General features: G+C 44.3%; 2 protein-coding genes across 3 annotated transcripts in view; both read left to right on the top strand.

Annotated features, from left to right (window-relative positions):
- The window catches only part of CCDC125 (coiled-coil domain containing 125), a 78752-nt gene extending 76765 nt beyond the window's left edge, over window positions 1-1987 (top strand). For both annotated transcript variants that reach the window (XM_082253564.1, XM_082253565.1), the window contains exon 12: window positions 1593-1987. In XM_082253564.1, the coding sequence (XP_082109690.1) occupies window positions 1593-1952 (360 nt within the window). In that variant the 3' untranslated portion in view covers window positions 1953-1987. The remainder of the gene's footprint in view (window positions 1-1592) is intronic.
- A 17105-nt stretch (window positions 1988-19092) lies between these two features.
- Window positions 19093-21599, top strand: part of ZFYVE16 (zinc finger FYVE-type containing 16) — a 126911-nt gene continuing 124404 nt past the window's right edge. Inside the window, exon 1 of the mRNA XM_082269089.1 lies at window positions 19093-19205. The gene's annotated coding sequence lies outside the window, so the exon portion shown is untranslated. The remainder of the gene's footprint in view (window positions 19206-21599) is intronic.

A 21599-nucleotide genomic window follows, 5' to 3' on the forward strand; every position in this document is an offset into this window, starting at 1 on the left:
GTATATTGTACAAACCCACACATGATATAAATTGACACAGCTGTCTCATTGTGGATTTGTAGAATACTAACAAGCAGTTGTCTGGACAAGCGAGCTAGTTTTATGTGTGAACTAGGATTGGAATCTACACCACCAGTGCTGCTTATACATTACTAGTTTGACTTGTCCTTTAATATGAGAGTATTGTAACATGAACAATAACAGGATGAGCGTCCTTCTGTGGTTTGGTGGAATCGCCTGTGTTCCTGCTTGTCTGCAGTCGGAAGCAGATGGAGGATTTAAAAGGGAAAGGGGCTGCTCTATTGTATAGCTAGAGTAAAACTAAGTTCCATGTGGTTTCCAGGATTTTAGTCAAGATCTATAAAAGCTCACATCTAAATGGGCCAAGTGTTTTGCTGCCATTTGGGTGTTTCTTTGTTCTATTCTGAGATATGTACAGAACAGTTTATTCAGTTTTTTGTCATACTATTGGCCCATTGCTCTCCAGGGACATAAACAATAAGCTGTCACTTTGAATGTATGTGTCACTTAAAGTGATTCTAAAGGCAGAAGGTTTTTTACCTTAATGTATTCCATGCATTAGGATAAAAAACCTGTGTGTAGCACCTTCCCTAATACTTACCTGAGCCCCATCCCAATCCAGCAATCTTGCACAAGAGCCTTGGCTGTACATGCTGTCTCTCCCTCCTGATCGGCTCAGACACAGCCATTGGCGCCTGTTGCTGTCAATCAAAGTCAGTTAGCCAATGAGGGGGGGGGGGGCGAGCCGTGGCTCCGTGTCTGAATGGATACACAGGTACTTGCTGTGGGGCCACTCAGCAGGAGTGTTGGTGAGGGACCCGAGAAGGAGAGGATCTGGTCTGCTCTGTGCACAACCATTACACAGAGCAGGTAAGTATAACATGTTTGGTTTTTTTTTGTTTAAAAATAAGACTTTAATATCACTTTAATTGGTAGGATTTAGCCACTATAGCTCTAATAAAATTAATGCTAGCCAAAAAAAGTGTAAGTGGCCCTGTCAGAATTTTAAAACCGGACACTAGCAGCTTCCTGCCAAGCAAACCATTTATGAAGTACATTCCTGTAAACCCTGTTTCCGTTACTGCACTGAAGAGGGAAACTTGCTTAAAAGGTATACATTTGACACTTCCAGGAATGTCGGATACCCCCCATCCTTTCCACTGTGCTCTGTGGTTCCATCTGCCAACTACTATGTCTGTATAGGATACAGAAGTGCATAGGGGCTGGCAGAAAAAATACAGAGTGCAGTGGGAGGGAACCGTGCATCCAACACACCAAGAAGCTTCTTTCTTAATTGCAGAATACTTCAGCTTAATAGGTACCTATAAACTCATTGCTTTACAGAGAGATGTTAGTTTTAGGTTTTATAATTCCTGACATGGTTCTTTTTAAACATTTTGTAAAGCCATAATTCTCTTATTATGAATTGAATTCTAAAGGAAAGTAGGGGTGATGTTTCCATATTCTAGCTCGTTTTTTTTTTAATGTGGATTAGGATGTAAAAATTGACTTCTAACTGTAGTACATAAGTCACATTTTGAACCTTATCTTTATTTTGATTGGGTTTGCAGCTGAATGATAAAGAAGAGGCTTTAGCTCATCAAAGGAAGGTGAGCTACATGCTTGCAAGGACTATAGAAGACAAAGTAGAATCTTCAAGAAACCATAAAAGAAGTTCTTCTCGAAAAGAGACTGCTGCCATTGGTGACCATCACAATTGCATTGACACAAAGCAGAATGTTGTTCCATGCCCGTGTGTAACAGATGCCACCACCACAGATGAAAGTGAAAGCACAATGCAAGATTCACTTAGATCCCTGGCACACTCTTTTTCTTTGCTGCTAAAGAGTGTTTATCCTCAACAAAAATACGAAGATAGAAGTTCCCCAGATCAAGAAGCACAATTGAAGGAAGAAGAGTCTCACACATAATGTCTCTAAGATATGAATGTTGTTTTATTATAGTGATTCTTTAAGACTCAGTAATGTTTCTTTTAATTCTTGTAACCTTTACCAAAAAGCCAAGGGAAAGTCTTGGTAAACGTGGATAGTATTGCTTACCAACTGACTTTTAAAAAGCCTCCAGTACCCATATAGAAGTGCCCACCTCCTTCCTCCATATAAGTTACATTCATGTCTAAGATTTATGCTAAATGCTGTTACTGTGGTTACCGATTTACATAAAGCCTGCCAGGGCCCAGGGTAAGAGGAGGGAAGGTAGACCTGTGACTTATGTGTGTTGAGTTCCTAGCTGGGTCACTGCTGTTGGATATCCTTACTTGCCTAGACCCCTAATGGGTAGTGTAAAAAATGTTTTCAAGATTATTTTTAGCTTATATCATAACTTTTGTTTTAAAATACTTTTGCTGTTTTATTATCTTATTTTGTTGTACAACCTTCACCATATTTTTTGACAGAAAAAAAAATAAGAATTTCAGAAAGTTTATTTTTTTTATTTAAAAATGCGGCAAACATAACAAAAACAGACAATGAAAAGATAATTAAGCAGGTGGCACATTGCAAGCAAATTCCCATTTATTGTTGTGTTTTCTTTTTTTGCAGTCCCCTGAAAACACAGCAAGTATCCAAGTTTGAGTGAACTTTGCTTGAGCCTGCTGCACAGTTTACCAATAACGTGTAAATTCTCTGTACTAATATGAAAGTGCATGGAAGCGAGCCAGGCAAACTTCACTGTAGGTACATTCACTAATTATTGTTCTGTGATGCCTGATAAATTATCTGGGCTTCATGCTGCATCTCTGACAGCAGTTTACTTCTTAGCCAACCCAACTCTAGGACCCAGTGCTTCCATCAACATGGCACGTGGCATCTGCAGCCAAGGTAAGACGCACTCTCTTGGGGGCAAAACTATCATTAAAATACAGGTTCTCTAAATTGGTGTTTTCTAATTTTTTTTTTTTGTCAATTCAGCCTTTCAAAGTGTGCTAAATCACAAGGCACCCTAGTCTGAAATGTAAAAAAAAAAAATGTAAATGTGACTTATCATTGGGAAACCTGAGCCTGCGATGATGCATGCAAACGCCTTAACAAGATTAACTTCAAATCAGAGTCCCCCCATACATAAGAGCCCCACATCTCATCAGAGATGCCCATCACAAAGTTCCTTTTTCCTACTGAATCCCTACCTTACAACTCCCGCAGTGCACAGGAGGTGACGCAGGTCTGGACAGGGGCTGCTGTTCTATTCTCTTTTGAATGCTGGAAGCGGCCCTTCATGTAGATGCTGGAGGAGGCACCTTCCCCCCAGCACCATAGCAATGAATGACTTACTGGCTATAGAACGTTATTGAGTGTTATGGCACCCTGGGTGAACCCAAATTAGAAAATGGTCCCTAACTGATCAGAGCTGACAGATCTGATTTCTATCACAGAAATACAGCTTCCCTGCCCCCCTCCTCATACATAATACAGCCCAAACCCCCCCCCTCCCCCGCCTGGTCTCACACATAATATGGATCTTTCTCTCTCTCCCCCCCCCTCCCCCCCCAAAACCCCACACACATCATACAGTCCCCACTCTCTCAGTAACTCACGGATGTAGATGGGCACTGGTGGGTTTTTTTTTTACTGGTGGAGCAGGAACTGCCCTTGTATAGGACTTCGGTTCTTGCTGGCCAGGAATGTAGGGCAGGGGGCAGAAATTAAGTAATATACATGATACAATGAAGGTGGTGACACAGAGACAGCCGGAACGCTAAAAAAGTCAGAGTACTCAACTGGATAAGGAGCATGTGCTCTGCGCTTATGACACTCTTGTATTTCAGTTATGTATCGTCTGCTACTATCATTTCCAGCCTTTGAACTGAATAAATGGGCAAAGCCAGCACCAAAGACTTCAGGGGGAAAGCAGAAAGTCTGGGCCTGTCCATAGTAATGAATGATAAACATGAACTCTTTGCTTCTTACTCCTGTCCTGTCACTGTCTAAGGGGCATCACCAACAGCAGCTGGCTGTCAAGTTATGCTTAAAGCATATACATATATCACAAGTGCCAAACCAAATAGGTAAAGAGTCATAAATTGCTTTTAGGCTACATGCACATGGGTGGCTTGGCCAGACAGCCCTGTGTTCTCTGGCAGAGTCCAGCAGCCTGTCAAAATCTATGACAAGCTGAAATACGTAACAGCTGGATGTTGTGCTGACAAGTTCTTGGGTTTAACCACTTCAATGCTGGGCACTTTTACCCCCTTCCTGCCCAAGCCAATGTTTAGCTTTCAGGGCTGTCACACTTTGACAATTGAAAGGTCATGCAACGCTTTATCCAAATTAAATTTTTATAATTTTTTTTTACTCAAATAGAGCTTTCTTTTTTTTTTTTGTTAAACAAATGGAAAAAGACAGAACATTTTGAAAAAAAAAAGTTTTTCTTAGTTTCGTTATTTTTCTCCTTCACTGCTGTGCACTGATGAGGCAGCATTGAAGGGCACTGATGAGGCACTAATATGCCGCAATGATAGGCGGTATAGATAGGTGGCACTGATGGACACTGACTGGCATCACTGATGGGCACAGACTGGCATTAGAGGGTCACTGAATGGCATCACTGCTGGGCACTGTTGGGGCTGCACTGATGATCAGTGTCCTGATTATCAGTACAGTCTCCCCTGAGGGTAGTTGCTGCTCAAGACCCCTGGGATGTACAGTATAACATAAGCTCCACACATATCTATCGTTAGTTATAACATAATTTACATAGACAATAAACCAGGAAGTAACTAAAGAAATGTAAAAAAAAAAAAAAGTTTAAAAGTAAATATGATATCCCTTCCTATCTATTTACTAATGCTAGCAGCATGAGGATTAAATATAATCAATGTTGATTGGGAGAGTGAAGTTCCAATTTAAGTCCATATGAGTTCAGGGATGTATACCCAGAAGGCAGCATGCCTGGGCTGCACACTGCACCTTTGCCTCCTGGGCGCCCCCAGGATTTGACACTGATGGCCAAAACACCTGTAATGAGAGTGAAGCGCTACCTCCTCCAATTAAATCAATCACATAACTAAATAGTATTAGTGATAATAGTAAAAATGTTATATAGGTGGTGCGCTATTCTAAATATAATGAGGCATGAATAAAAAGGCGGGGAAGATATGTGATCAAAAACAAAACTTGTGAAAGGATAATTGCAGATAAAAACTATACAAAGTGATAATACTGCGGTAGCCAGCTGCTGCTGGGCAACGTGACGTATGGGTATGTCATTTGCTCAGCCGCCTGTGGGGGGCGAGCGCGTGCTGCCGGAGGCATGCTCCCGCCCCCGCTCGTTCACAGGCATCCCCGCGCGAGTGACCGGCAGCTCCAATGTCTGCCAGCCACTCGCGATCTCCCGCTGGAGAGGGAGAAAGGCAGGCGGCTAATGTAAACAAAGCCGTCTGTCACTCTCCCTGGTGTAACTGCAGAGACTTACGATCCTGCTATGTAGGATCGTATGTCTCTGTGGTTACATCACAAGCCACGCCCCCCCCACAGTTAGAATCGCGCCCCTAGGGATACATTTAACCCACTGTTTACCAATAAAGTTAACCCCTTCCCTGCCAGTGTCATTTTTACAGTAACAGTGCATATGTATAGCACTGATTACTGTAGTAATGTCACTGGTACCCCCCAAAAGTGTAAAAAATGTCAGTCAAGGGTCCGATCTGTCCGCCGCAATGTCGCAGTCCCGCAAAAAAAATAGCAGATCGCCGCCATTACTAGTTAAAAAAAAAAAAAACAATAAAAATGACATAAATCTTTCCCGTAGTTAGTAAACGCAATAACTTTTGCGCAAACCAATCAAAATACGCTTATTGCGATTTTTTTTTTTTTTTTTTTTACCAAAAATATGTAGCAGAAAACAAATTGGCCTAAAATGTTAAATGTAGATTTTTACATTTTTCTTTTTTGGGAATTTCATATAAAAAAATTTGAAAAATATTGTTATTTTTTCACAATGTTTATAGCGCAAAAAGTAAAAATCGCACAGGTGATCAAATACCACCAAAAGAAAGCTCTGTTTGTGGGAAATAAAGGACGTCAATTTCATTTGGGTACAACACAACAACCACGCAACTGTCTGTTAAATTCTCGCAGTGCCGAATCGCAAAATAGGCCCTGGTCTTTGAGCAGCCAAATCCTCCGGGGCTTAAGTGGTTAAATATGTGCAGAGTAAAAAACTTAAGGGGGGATGCCGATATACTAGAATCTACCCAAATTGCCTCTCTCAGTCCTCACGGGGAAGCTGTCTCTTCAAAGTGCAATGCTAGATAGAAAAGGCAGTCTGCCTTAAGGCTTTTCCTTGGGGTCCTCCTCTCTATAGGTAGGCAGTATTCCTCTATAATAGTGCCACCCAGTGGCAAACGTGGACATACAATTGTAAACGTATCACAACAGTGGTGGTGAGAACCTCCTACAATACAATCAATAGTGCAATAATATAACACTGACTTGTGATATCAAACAAATATGCAGCATGAATATTCAATAGTGAACGTGGCCACCTTGTGGCAACTAAAAAATAAGAATATTATATAATAATGTAACCAGTCCATTCATAAAGAGAACATATGCATTCATAAAGTGAACATGCCAAAAATAAAAAAAAACTCCCTGGTAATAACTGGATTTCACCCCTTTCCATGGGTTCAGTGTTCTTCAGCAAAATTAATAACAAGTGCCCTCCACCAATCAAATTACGTGCATCAGAGGGATCTCGTTGTTAAAAGGTATCAGTCAGGAGAAGGGTACAAAAGAATTTCCAAGGCATTAGATATCCCATGGAACGCAGTGAAGACAGTCATCATTAAGTGTAGAAAATATGGCACAACAGTAACATTACCAAGAACTGGACATTCCTCCAAAATTGATGTAAACACAAGAAGAAAACTGGTCAGGGAGGCTGCCAAGAGGCCTACAGCAACCATAAAGGATCTGCAGGAATATCTGGCAAGTTCTGGCTGTGTGGTACATGTGACAACAATCTCCTGTATTCTTCATATGTCTGGGCTATGGGGTAGAGTGGCAAGACAGAAACCTTTTCTTATGAAGAAAAACATCCAAGCCCAGCTAAATTTTGCAAAAATACATCTGAAGTCTCCCAAAAGCATGTGGGAAAATGTGTTATGGTCTGATTAAACCAAAGTTGAACTTTTTGGCCCAAATTCCAAAAGATATGTTTGACGTAAAAACAACACTACACCTCACCAAAAGAGCACCATACCCACAGTGAAGCATGGTGGTGGCAGCGTCATGCTTTGGGGCTGTTTGTCTTCAGCTGGAACAGGGGCCTTAGTCAAGGTAGAGGGAATTATGAACAGTTCCAAATACCAGTCAATATTGGCACAAAACCTTCAGGCTTCTGATAGAGAGCGGGACATGAAGAGGAACTTCATCTTTCAGCATGACAACGACCCAAAGCATACATCCAAATCAACAAAGGAATGGCTTCCCCAGAGGAAGAATAAAGTTTTAGAATGGCCCAGCCAGAGCCCAGACCTGAATCTGATTAAAAATCTCTGGGAGGTCTGAAGAGGGCTGTGCACAGGAGATGCCCTCGCAATCTGACAGATTGGGAGTGTTTTTGCAAAGAAGAGTGGGCAAATATTGCCAAGTTAAGATGTGCCATGCTGATAGACTCAAACTAAAAAATACTGAGTGCTGTAATAAAATCGAAAAGTGCTTCAACAAAGTATTCGTTTAAGGGTGTGCACACTTATGCAACCATATTATTTTATTTTTTTATGTTTACTTCCCTCCACCTTAAAGATTTCAGTTTGTTGTTCAACTGAGGTGTACAGTTTATAGGTCACATTAAAGGTGGAAAAAGTTATATGATGATTTATCTTTGTCTCATTTTTTTTTTTTACATCACAGAAACCTGACATTTTAACAGGGGTGTGTAGACTTTTTATATCCACTGTACCCTTTTTGGTACAAGTGTTTTCATTTTCATTTTTCACTACGTATACACTTGCTAAGGCAAATACAGTAGTGGTATAAGTTAGATCCTCTTTTTTTAATATATTAACCACTTAAAGTGGTCCAGCTGGGGGGGGGAGTCAGCAGGTACAAGTTCTGTAGCTGCTGACTTTTAATATATAGACACTTATCTGTCCAGAGAGCCCACAATGTCATCACCCCAGCTGATTTTCAGATCAGCTGCCGATATTCATTCTAGGGGAAACCGGCAATGAAGCCTTTCAGCCTCACAGCCGTCTCCCTACTGCGCATGCTAATTGGCTTGGTGGTGGGAGAAGGAGGACGGAACTTCCAAGGGACGGTGCTGCGGCGCCTTTTTCCCGGAAGTGGGGAAGGGTACCTGTCAAAAACAGGTATCCGTTCCCCCCTGAAAGGTGCCAAATGTTGCACCAAAGAGGGGGAGGAAGCAGATGAGCGGAAGTTCCACTTTTGGGTGGAACTCCGCTTTAGGGACCAATCCTATTTCTGTTGTTTACAAGTTAAAATCAGTATTTTTTGCTAGAAATTACTTAGAACCCCTAAATATTATATATATATATATATTTTTTTTAGAAAAGACTCTGGAGAATAAAATAGCCGTTGTAATATTTTTTGTCACGTGGTATTTGCGCAGTGGTTATTTTTTTTTTAAATACACTTCACTGAATTTAAAAAAAAAAGAAACAGTAAAGTTAGCCCTATTTTTATGTATATTGTGAAAGATGATGTAACGCTGATTAAATCGATAACTAAGGTTTAAAATTGCGCACACTCGTGGAACGGCGACAAACTATGGTACTTAAAAAATCTCCATAGGCGATGCTTTTAAAAATGATAACGGTTACCAGTTTAGAGTTAGAGGTGATCTTTTGCTAGCATAATTTCTCTCTGACAATTGCGGGGATACCTCACGTGTGATTTGAACACTGGTTTAATTTGCGGGTACGACTTACGTATGCGTTTCCTATCGTGCGTGAGCTCACAGGGACGAGGGTGCTTTAAAAAAATGTTTTTTTTTTTCCTATTCATTTTATTTTTAACACTGTTTAAAAAAAAATAAAAAATCTGATCGCTTTTATTGCTGTCACGAGGAATGTAAACATTCCTTGTGACAGTAATAGACAGTGACAGGTACTCTTGATGAAGGTATTTGGGGTCTAAAAGACCCCAGACCTCTCCACTGCCCATTTTTTTCTGCATTCACCATATCAACTTCATAGACAACATATTCACTTGCTGCCTAATATTCAATTTTCAGATGCCGTTGTAACAAAATATTCCCTTTACCTGTCAGTGGTCATAATGTTATGACTGATCAGTGTATATCCTGCTTTAACCACTTAAGGACCAGAAGGTTTTATCCCCTTAATGACCAGGCCATTTTTGCGATACAGCACTGCGTTACTTTAACTGATTCCTCACATGTGATTTTAACACCGGTTTCATTTGCGGGCATGACTTGCGTATGTGTTTTCTTTCGTGCGCAAGCTCACGGAGACGGGGCGCTTTAAAATATTTTTTTTTCCCTATTTATTTTATTTTTAACACTGTTTCTATAAAAAAATAAATCTGATCACTTTTATTGCTGTCACAAGGAATGTAAACATTTCTTGTGACCGTAATAGGCAGTGACAGGTACTCTTTATGGAGGGATTTGGGGTCTAAAAGACCCCAGCCCCCTCCACTGCACTTCAAAGTATTCAAAACGCCGCAATTGGCATTTTTGAATACTGACACTTTTTTTTTTTTAAACTGGCACCATTGGCAGCCGAGTAAACTGGAAGTGACGTCGCTTCTGGGTTACATGATCAGAGATCCGATCTAAGCCAAATCCGGCTTTGTTCAGGACTCCAACCAGCCGGCGGATGTGCCGGCGGGTTGTGCGGGTCTCCTGGTGGGACCGGAAACCCGAGCAGAGCCGCTGAAGGCGGCGGGAGGGTGGATATCCCCCTCCTGCTCGCTGGGACAACAGCCGAGCGGCTCCTGTACCGCAACGGTTGTTATCTCCTGAAAGCCGACCACAGGCATCACCCCGGTACAGCCACTTTTTCAAGCTGACATACAGGTATGTCGGTTTGTGGGAAGTGGTTAAATATAGTCTATGCATGAATAGTAATTAATTCCAAAGGTAAAATAAAAAACATTCCTGCCCCAACAGTGCACAGTGAGTGATTAATCTATATTTAATATATTGTTTTCACAATATTAATTATGTTATTGTAGTAGGAGTGTTGAGCTTTGCTTAATTTGATTATAATTTGTGGAAGAAGGTGGGGTGAAGTCACCTTAGTAGTATTTTAGCTTGCAACACAGTCATTTTTGTGTATTTATTTGGCTGCGCAGATTTAAAAAAATGTATTTATTTTATTTACATGCTGTGCACCGATCAGCCATAACATTAAGACATCCACCTAATATGGAGTATAGCCCCCTTTTGCTAAAACAGCCCTGACCCTTTGAGGCATGGACACCAAAGTAACATCCACGTGAATGGCAGGACCCCAGGTTTCCCAGAAGAACATTGCCTCTGCCAACTTACCTTCTTATACCGCATCCTGGTGCCATCTCTTCCCCAGGTAAGTGATGCACACACACGCACCTGGCCATCCACATGATGTAAGAGAAAACATGATTCATCAGACCAGGCCACCTTCTTCCATTGCTCCGTAGTCCAGTTCTGATGTTCATGTGACCATTGTAGAAGCTTCTGGTCGTGGAGATGGGCCACCATGGGCTTCACAGCCCCATACACAACAAGCTGCGATGCCCATTTTTTTCTGCTTTCACCATATCAACTTCATAGACAACGTTCACTTGCCATTTTTTATGATACAGCACTGCGTTACTTTAACTGACAATTGCGCGGTCCTCTGATGCTGTACCCAAATAAAATTGATGTCCTTTATTTCCCATATATAGAGCTTGCTTTTGGTGGTATTTGATTACCTGTGCGATTTTTATTTTGTGCGCTATAAACAAAAAAGGACAATTCTGAAAAAAAAAAAATATATATATATATATATATATTTTACACTATGCTATAAAACATACCCAATTAAAAAATCTAAATTTATTTTTTTTTTGGTAAAAAAAAATCCCAATAAGTGTATGTTGATTTTTATTTATTTAGCACTGCCCCCTTAAGGGCTGCTGGATATTGAACTCTCAGGTCCCCCTGGGCAACTCTGGTATTCACAATTTAACACTTTATTTCTTGGCTTAGTCAATGATCAGTCCAGGGGTTTGTAGTTGTTTTTGGGGTTTTATTTTAAATAGGGATGGGAGGTGGGAATAGTGGCATATTCCAGATTAATTATTCACAAGATGTGAGGACTTTTGTCTGATGATGCAGCCAGGCTGCTGATTCACCCTGTTACTAGGTGAATTTGGGTTAAGTCTCTATCCAGAAGACTTGATGAACTAATTTTTTTCAGGATACTCTCCTAGTATCCCCTTTCACTGGACATACTGACACCCGTCCTCTGACTATCCTTCTCAGGGGTGGCCCCCCTCAGGTTAGGCCCCTGGACACAATCCCCTGTACTCACGATACTGTTTTTCAAGAGTCTCCAGTGTTTCTATCCCTCTAGTCAGTTCTCCTCTGGGTTCAATTCTGTTCCTATGATCCCCAGGCCGACCGCCTGCGACCATGTGCCACCACTACAGAGGAGGAGGCAGCCCCCACTCAGCTCACCAGCCACAGACCCTGCAGCACATGTGCTCCTGGCTTTTATACAGTATTCCATAATGCACTGAGATAGCCGGTCTCCGCCAATCACGGGACTGTATCAAAGCCTGTGTATCCATTGGTCAGGTTTCCTCCCACTGTCCAACATGCCTCCCTATTGGACCAGTGTGAAACTCCTTTAGACCCAATGAATCGCACACTGAGCTAGGCAGAAAGCAATATAGATTTGCCTGCTGCTCCTCTGATAGACAGACAGAGCCAAATACTATACTCTCACTAGCACCTACCTAGGAGGGTGCTACAATTATTTTATTTATTTTTTTTACTAGTAACGGCGGCGATCAATGATTTTTAGCAGGACTGCGACATTGCGGCGGACAGATCGGACACCTAACTAACACTTTTGGGGGAACCAGTGGCATTACTACAGTAATCGGTGCTAAAAATATGCACTGTTACCATAGGTGTGCGCAGCATATTGCTTTAGGGCAGGGGTGTCAAACTCCACTTCCATCGAGGGCCGCATCAGCATTATGGTTTCCCTCAAAGGGCCAGTTATATCTGTAAGATTAGATGTCCAGAGCACCCCACGCCCCCTTACACCCTTACATGAGAAGTCAAGAGTCACCCACCCTTTCCTTACATCACAATGCACCCCCTTACCAGAGGGTGGATCTGGGAAGAAGGTCAGGGTCTGGAGGAGAACCAGAGGAGGGCTGGAGTCAGCTTCCAGAGTCTGCTGAATGCTGAGACCAGGGGAGGCAGAGACAAGGTGGCGTTGCGGCTGCACAGAGAGGTGCAGGATCTGTAGGAGGAGTTCTGCCCTCCTCTCTGATGCGGACTGCTGAGGACGAGGGGGGCAAAGACGAGCCTTTCTGCAGCTGCACAGAGTAGTGCAGGATCTGGCAAAGGAGTTCTGTCCTCTCTGCTGCCGACTACAGAGAAAAGGTGGGGTTAGAGACAAGGGGGCTGCCACAGCTGCATGAGAGGTACAAGGGCCACATGAAATGGCCTGGGGGGCCGCATTCGGCCCACAGGCCTTGTGTTTGACACCTGTGCTTTAGGGTGTGCACCCCAAAGCTCAAACACACATGCCTTTTCTCTGCAGCCTCAGCTGCACTGGAGAGTGAATGAATGGGAAGTGCTCTGTGCTGAGCGGCTTCCTGTTCATTCACAAACTCAAGCATAGTAAACCTAGTTGTGTTCACAATGTTCATTTGAAAAAGGAAGGCACCAGTAAATTACATATTTACTAGCCCTTTCCCCACTCTCTATCCTGCAGGGTAGTGATTAATGTGTGCCCAGAAACACCTGGCACACCCCCTGCGCACGCCTATGACTGTTACTGTACTAATGACACTGGCAAGGAAGGGGTTAACACCAGGGGCGATCAAAAGGTTAACTGTGTGCCTAGGGGATGCTTTCTAACTGTGAGGGGGATGGGCTCACTGGATGAACACAGAGTCCTGTGTTCCTAAATAGGAGGAACACAGGATCCCTCTGTTCATCACTGACAGAACGGATAAAAAGGTCTGGTACTGCCAGTGACACACCTCCATCCCTAATATCAATGTACAAAAAAGAGAAGGATGCCCTGGGACTTTGATTGAGGCGAACACAAAGGGGCCACTAGATATGTGGTAAAATTAGTAGATTTATTGAGAATAGAACAATCGTCATGTATGGCCACATGTACGTAACAAAAAAGTATATACATGCTTGCAACTACAGTAAAAAAACAGTGCATGGTAGTTTATGTTATGGCCTCTGTATCAGCAGTACTCATGCGTGTGCTTATTGTCCACTCACTTGTTGCTTGCCTTCGTGATATGCATATCTTGGTTACGCTGTACTGTACTGACTTATTGTTCAACTTTTGCAATAAAATCATATTTGAAAAAAAAAAAAAACAGTGCATGATGGAAATAAAGCATTTTGAAACTCAATGCGTTTCGTGAGAATACAACTCACTTCTTCCAGAGTAGATGTTCATAGACAGGTCTGAAAAGTACAAAAGTATCATTGTCAAGTATAAGAGTATACATCATAATGTCTAATGGAGTATAAAGACTCGTGAAGGAACCTATGCTAGAGATACATACTTACAAATAAATAGAGCCGAGATGAATAAAGTGACACTGTGATCCTGAGGCAGTGGTGAAAGGTATGGTCCGGGAGCTGGAGGTGTGGGGTAAGAGACTTCCCAATGGAGAACAGGTGGGGGACAAATGAAACCAGTAGGTATAGAAAGATGTCCTTAGATGTCCATGCATGTGGCTGGAGCAAATGTGTATAAGTATATTAGATACAAATACAATACAATACTGCATCACATGATAACTATAGCAGAGAGAAAAAAGTAGCTGGTAAGTATATTAACTTCTTCACATCCGCGCTATAGCCGAAGTACGGCTGCAGCGCGGACTCGAATTTCTGGGAGGCCATCTTTAAACGGCCTCCCAGAGACAGGCTCCCCGCGCGCTCCCGCGAGCGCGCATCGGGGAAAATCTGTGTTGGCCGTGTCCCTTGGACACAGCCAATCACAGATCGTGGTAAGTGGCCAATCACAGCGGCCATTTACCACGTGATCGGCCCATGCAATGAGCGATGATCTCATATGTAAACATATGAGATCATCTCTCATCGCCAGCGCTCCTTCCTCACACAGAGACTGCGTTTGAGGAAGGAGCAGAGCCGATCAGCCGTCGGGGACACAGAGGAATGTAATCAGGGAACTGATCACCAGTGCCCTGATTACACAAGGTAAATAAAACACACTAAGTGCCCACCATCAGTGCCCACAATCAGTGCCCATAGTTCTGCCAGTCAGTTCCTGCTCATCTAGGCACTGATGAGCACTGACTGGCAGCACTATGGGCACTGAGTGTGGGCACTGATGGTGCTGCTCATCAGTGCCGCCCGTCAGTGTCCATCAGTGCCACCCGCCAGTGCCCATCAGTGCCGCCCGTCAGTGCCGCCTCTCAGTGCCCAGCAGTGCCACCTCTCAGTGCTCATCAGTGCCGCCTATCTGTGCTCATCAGTGCGGCATATTAGTACCTCCTCATCAGTGCCCACAAGTGCCACCTCATCAGTGCCCATCAGTGCAGCCTATCAGTGCCCATCAGTGCCGCCTCATCAGCGCACATCAGTGAAGGAGAAAAATGTATTTATTTTCAAAATTTACTCGCAGAAAATAAGAAAAACTGAAAATTTATATCAAATACTTACCGTTATTTTCCTTTCCTGATGGACTCCATGGCAGCCTACGTGTGGACTCCGGCTGCCATGGAGTCTGTCAGGAAATAGTATTACCACTGGGAATTCCATAAACGCGACCTGATCATAACTTGTTTCAATCCATTGCATTGCCATTTATTCTTACCAAATATATGTTGCAGAAAACAGATTGGCCTAAAATGTTAAAACATTTTGATTTTAAAATTTTTTTTTTTGGGGAATGTCATATAGCAGAATGTGAAAAATATAGTTTTTTGTTTTTTTTTCAAAATTGTCGCTCTTTTTTTGTTTATAGCTCAAAAAATACCACCAAAAGAAAGCTCTATTTGTGAGAAAAAAAAAGGAAGTTTGGGTACAACGTCGCACGACCACGCAATTGTCTGTTAAATTAATGCAGTGCCGAATCGCAAAATTGGGTCTGGCCAGGAAGGGGGCAAATCCTTCCAGTCTTAAAGTGGTTAAGACAACCCGTTCATTTGAATAAGGAGCCTAACACATTAAAAGGTGTTATTTACTATTTTCTGTAATGCAGCGCACTACAATGCACAGAAAAGATTTACCCGCAATGTGGTGCACTGTATTGGTGTTCAATTCAAAATGAATAACACTGCATCACAAAAACACGCTTTGCTATGCGTTGCACTAACAAGTTCCTTACCTCGTGTGATGGTGTAAATGGGACCTAAAATAGGATCTATCCCTTCACCAATCTAAACTGAAAAAGAAAGCATTTTTAATTGCATTTTAGGTAAAATTACAAGTGTGTAGTTCACAAATGTGCATTTCACTCTGCCGGTGTTCCGTGAAAAAACCATACCCGTGAGAAAACCATACCCTCGTCACTTCCGGTGCACCTACGGAGGGTATGGATTTCTCACAGTAGTGTGTGTAATGTTATACTTGCCGCGATTACATTAAAACAGCTCCTCTGCAACATGAGTCATCTCCGCTCCTATCCCTCTCACTTCCCTGATCTCGGCTAATAAATATAAAAGCGGATCACGGAGCCGAGAACGCCGTCATTTACATTTCATACACCCGCTGCCGCTTTTATATTTACTAGCCGAGATCAGGGAAGTGACAGGGATAGGAGCGGAGATGACCCATGTTGCAGCCAAGCTGTTTTGATGTAACCTCCGCAAGTATAACATTACACACAGTGCCGTGATAATTTCATACCCTCCGAGCATGCGTACTTCTCAACTTCTCTGCTGTGCAATGACGTATCCGGGGCTCTGAGCATGCGCACTGCTGCGCTGCTCAGCTGTTTCAGACCAGAAGTGACGAGGGTATGGAATTCTAACAAGGTATGGTTTTCTAACGTTACACCGGCTTCTGGAGAGTTCTCTTCACTTCCTGTCTGGTAAAATGTATTTGAGTCATGGAGAGGGAGTCTTGGAGCGAATCATGGTAATAAAAATTTCAGAGCGAGTCATGGAGTGGGGTTCTCGGAGAGAGTCATGGAGAGGGAGTCTCAGAGCGAGTCATGGGGAGCGAGTGTCGAGGCGAGTCATGGAGAGGGGGTCTTAGAGAGAGTCATGGGGAGGGAGTCAGAGAGAGTAATCGAGAGTCAGGACAAGTCATGGAGAGGACGTCTCGGAGGGAATCATGGGGAGGGAGTCTCAGAGAGAGTAATGGGGAGGGAGTCAGTGAGAGATTGTCAGAGACAGTAATGGAAAGTCAGGGTGAGTCATATAGAGGACGTCTCGTAGCGAATCATGGAGGGGGAGTGTCGGAGCAAGTCATGGGGAGGGAGTCTTGTAGCAAGTCATGGAGAGGGGGTCTCGGAGAGATAGTCAGAGAGAGTAATGGAGGGGACATCTCGGAGCGAATCATGGAGGGGGAGTCTTGGAGCGAGTCATGGAGAGGGGGTCTTAGAGAGAGTAATGGGGAGGGAGTCAGTGAGAGATTGTCAGAGACAGTAATGGAGAGGAGTCTTGGAGCGAGTCATGGAGAGGAGTCTTGGAGCGAGTCATGGAGAAGAGTCTTGGAGCGAGTCATGGAGAGGAGTCTTGGAGCGAGTCATGGAGAGGAGTCTAGGAGCGAGTCATGGAGAGGAGTCTTGGAGCGAGTAATGGAGAAGAGTCTTGGAGCGAGTCATGGAGAGGAGTCTTGGAGCGAGTCATGGAGAGGAGTCTTTGAGCGAGTAATGGAGAAGAGTCTTGGAGCGAGTCATGGAGAGGAGTCTTGGAGCGAGTCATGGAGAGGAGTCTTGGAGCGAGTCATGGAGAGGAGTCTTGGAGCGAGTCATGGAGAGGAGTCTTGGAGCGAGTAATGGAGAAGAGTCTTGGAGCGAGTCATGGAGAGGAGTCTTGGAGCGAGTCATGGAGAGGAGTCTTTGAGCGAGTAATGGAGAAGAGTCTTGGAGCGAGTCATGGAGAGGAGTCTTGGAGCGAGTAATGGAGAGGAGTCTTGGAGCGAGTCATGGAGAGGAGTCTTGGAGCGAGTCATGGAGGGGAGTCTTGGAGCGAGTCATGGAGAGGAGTCTTGGAGCGAGTCATGGAGAGGAGTCTTGGAGCGAGTCATGGAGAGGAGTGTTGGAGCGAGTCATGGAGAGGAGTCTTGGAGCGAGTCATGGAGAGGAGTCTTGGAGCGAGTAATGGAGAGGAGTCTTGGATCAAGTCATGGAGCGGAGTCTTGGAGCGAGTCATGGAGAGGAGTCTTGGAGCGAGTCATGTAGAGGAGTCTTGGAGCGAGTAATGGAGAAGAGTCTTGGAGCGAGTCATGGAGAGGAGTCTTGGAGCGAGTCATGGAGAGGAGTCTTTGAGCGAGTAATGGAGAAGAGTCTTGGAGCGAGTCATGGAGAGGAGTCTTGGAGCGAGTCATGGAGAGGAGTCTTGGAGCGAGTCATGGAGAGGAGTCTTGGAGCGAGTCATGGAGGGGAGTCTTGGAGCGAGTCATGGAGAGGAGTCTTGGAGCGAGTCATGGAGAGGACTCTTGGAGCGAGTCATGGAGAGGAGTCTTGGAGCGAGTCATGGAGAGGAGTCTTGGAGCGAGTCATGGAGAGGAGTCTTGGAGCGAGTCATGGAGAGGAGTCTTGGAGCGAGTAATGGAGAAGAGTCTTGGAGCGAGTCATGGAGAGGAGTCTTGGAGCGAGTCATGGAGAGGAGTCTTTGAGCGAGTAATGGAGAAGAGTCTTGGAGCGAGTCATGGAGAGGAGTCTTGGAGCGAGTAATGGAGAGGAGTCTTGGAGCGAGTCATGGAGAGGAGTCTTGGAGCGAGTCATGGAGGGGAGTCTTGGAGCGAGTCATGGAGAGGAGTCTTGGAGCGAGTCATGGAGAGGAGTCTTGGAGCGAGTCATGGAGAGGAGTGTTGGAGCGAGTCATGGAGAGGAGTCTTGGAGCGAGTCATGGAGAGGAGTCTTGGAGCGAGTCATGGAGAGGAGTCTTGGATCAAGTCATGGAGCGGAGTCTTGGAGCGAGTCATGGAGAGGAGTCTTGGAGCGAGTCATGTAGAGGAGTCTTGGAGCGAGTAATGGAGAAGAGTCTTGGAGCGAGTCATGGAGAGGAGTCTTGGAGCGAGTCATGGAGAGGAGTCTTGGAGCGAGTCATGGAGAGGAGTCTTTGAGCGAGTAATGGAGAAGAGTCTTGGAGCGAGTCATGGAGAGGAGTCTTGGAGCGAGTCATGGAGAGGAGTCTTGGAGCGAGTCATGGAGAGGAGTCTTGGAGCGAGTCATGGAGGGGAGTCTTGGAGCGAGTCATGGAGAGGAGTCTTGGAGCGAGTCATGGAGAGGAGTCTTGGAGCGAGTCATGGAGGGGAGTCTTGGAGCGAGTCATGGAGAGGAATCTTGGAGCGAGTCATGGAGAGGAGTCTTGGAGCGAGTCATGGAGAGGAGTCTTGGAGCGAGTCATGGAGAGGGGGTCTTAGAGAGAGTAATGGGGAGGGAGTCAGTGAGAGATTGTCAGAGACAGTAATGGAGAGTCATGAAGAGGGAGTCTCGGAGCAAGTTATTGAGAGGGGGTCTTGGAGAGATTCATGGGGAGGGAGTCTTGGAGCGAGTCAGGGAGAGAAATATAGAGTCATAGAAAGTCACATAGAGGGAGCCTCAGAGAGAGTTATGGAGAAGGAGCTCACACCTCTCCCACAACAAACATGGCGGCCCAGCAGCTTTTGCTACCTCCCACATGACACTTTCCCAGGTCACTTGAGCAGAACGGGAACGCCCACCCCGCCATGTGACTGTATATCGTTTTCCCTGTGACACGTGACAGGGAGGAGAGAGGAGACGTCAGAGGTGAAAGGGTGCTGAGAGAGGGGAGAAGCGGAGAGCTGGGGAGGATGAGCCCGGGGTAACGGAGGAGGTGAGAGGGGCGCACAGGGGGTGTATGGGAACTAAGCGGGACTCTACTGAGTGACCAGCCAGCCTATCAGAGGCCAGAGCTGCCTTGTTGGCTCTGTGCGTGGACCAATGACCTTCTGCGCAGAACTGCACTATCATAAATCATAGTGTGTGAGGAGCCCCAGTGCCGTGGTCACGTGATGTGTGTACCTGTACACTGAGTCACCTGATCACTGTGTTACTCCCCTGTGACTTCTGTGTGAGGGAAGTCTTGTGTGTCATGTCAGAGCTGTAATTACACAGAGGAGGAGAGGAGAGGACTGTGCTAGAAGTTCCATTGTACCTTCATCTCTTCTGTCTGTTAAAGTGGAGCTCTGCGCAGAATTCACATTGACATGTATGATGGATTCCATTATTGATCTGCAACTTAACCCATTAGTCTGAATGTTTCCGGAAATGGGAGAGTCCTATTCGGGACATTCCTCTAGTCATACTTGTCACAGCTGCTTGTACTCTAAACTGAGCCATCAGATGGCTGGAGTCATCACATGTGCATCACCATGGCAACTGCACATCAAACAGAGACAAAGATGGCCGCTTCCTTGTCTGTGACGCATAGAAGGGTTTATAGCCACATTAACTGGTTGCCGCCCGCCCTATAGCAGTTTTATAGAACTTCCAGGTAAAGGGCGCAAACGCATGGCGCTGGTAGCTTGCTTCCACTGTGATTATACACAGCAGGAGCCGATCAGCGGGTACCATGGACTCCATGTCCGCCGGCACCCCCCGATCACCAGGCAGGGACACATTGTTTACATAGGAAGATGACAGTTCTGTCAGTAAGGAATGCATGGATCCTGTATTCCTGCAAACAAATTCTATCCCTTCCACTAGTACATAGGTGTCAAACTCAATTTCATCAAAGGGCCGCATAAGCAGTATGATTGCCCTCAAAGGGCCAGATGGATCTGGGGTACGCTACGTACAGAGTGCAGAGTTCAGGAGTTGATTTTGTACAGAGTGCAGGGTTTAGAGGTGCGCTATGCATGATGTGCCACTCAACCCACCAAAGCTTTCTTGCATTTCTCCTACCTGAACTGGCTCTAGTACCTACCTGTGTACCTTGCAAATAGGTTGCTCTATTACTCAGATTCTCGAGATCTGTCTCTGCCATGAGTGTGTGCAGGGATCTGTTACTTTCGGGAGCCACTGTGCTTGAAAGTGACAGCAGGGAGTGGGGGGCAGAGCTGGAGGTGGTGGAATGGAGTTCCACCATGTTTCGGCTGCAAAATGGGGTGCGAGGGCCATATTCGGGACCGCGGGCCTTGTGTTTGACATGTGTGCACTAGTACAAGCACTTCCCACAGTTTAGAAAAACACTGGCTAGGCACACATTTAACCCTTTGATTGCCCCTGATTTTAATCCCTTCCCAGCCAGTGTCTTTAGTACATAGACAGTGCACATTTTTTTTATCACTGATCACTGTTTTAGTGTCACTGGTTCCCAAAAAGTGTCACTCAGTGTCAGATTTGTCTGCTGCAATGTCGCAGTCCCACTAAAAATCAGTCAGTTAGTGTCCGGATGTTCACCACAATATCGCAGTCCTGCTATAAGTCACTGATTGCTGTCATTACTAGTAAAACAAAATTTTAATAAATAAAAATATCCTGTAGTTTGTACTAGACACTATAAATTTTGTGCAAACCAATCAATATACGCTTATTGGGATTTTCTTTTTTTTACCAAAAATTTGTAGTATAGTAACATATTGGCCTAAATTTTATAAAGAAATTCGATTTTTTTTTTTTTAAATGTTGTTTTTATTGGATATGTTTTATAGCAGAAAGTAAAATATATTCTTTTTTTGTCGATCTTTATTTTTAGCGCAGGATGTAAAAAACACAGAGGTGATCAAATGCCACCAAAAGAAAGCTCTGTTTGAGGTAAAAAAGAGATACATTTTATTTGGGCACAGCATTAAACAGTTGTCAGTTAAAATAACGCAGTGCCGTATCGCAAAAAATGGCTTGGTCATGAAGGGGGGGGGGGGGGGGTAAATCTTCCGGAGGGCAAGTGGTTATAGCAGAAACTACCTGTTTTGTTTCTTGGAGGAAGGGTTATAACCCCTGTTGTGTTTTCTTTCTTTTGTTTGCCTTCTGTATTCCAATCTCCCATAGGCAAAACAGGAAGTGAGAGGAAATCCCTACAACTGAGGAAATCCCTTGTTGTCACCAGCACTAGTGTCCTTATTGGAGGTATTCTCCTCTATCTCTGTAATGGTGACAACCCACAATATGGGATTTGGTGTTTTTTTTTCTCTCTGAACACACCTGTATATTATCCTATGTGTCTATGCATACATAGGTGATTACAGGTATATTACAAGGGGAGTTTTAAGAGGCTCAAAAGAGGGCT

Source organism: Pelophylax lessonae (genome assembly GCF_965119305.1).
Source record: "Pelophylax lessonae genome assembly, chromosome: 1".
Lineage (NCBI taxonomy): Eukaryota > Metazoa > Chordata > Amphibia > Anura > Ranidae > Pelophylax > Pelophylax lessonae.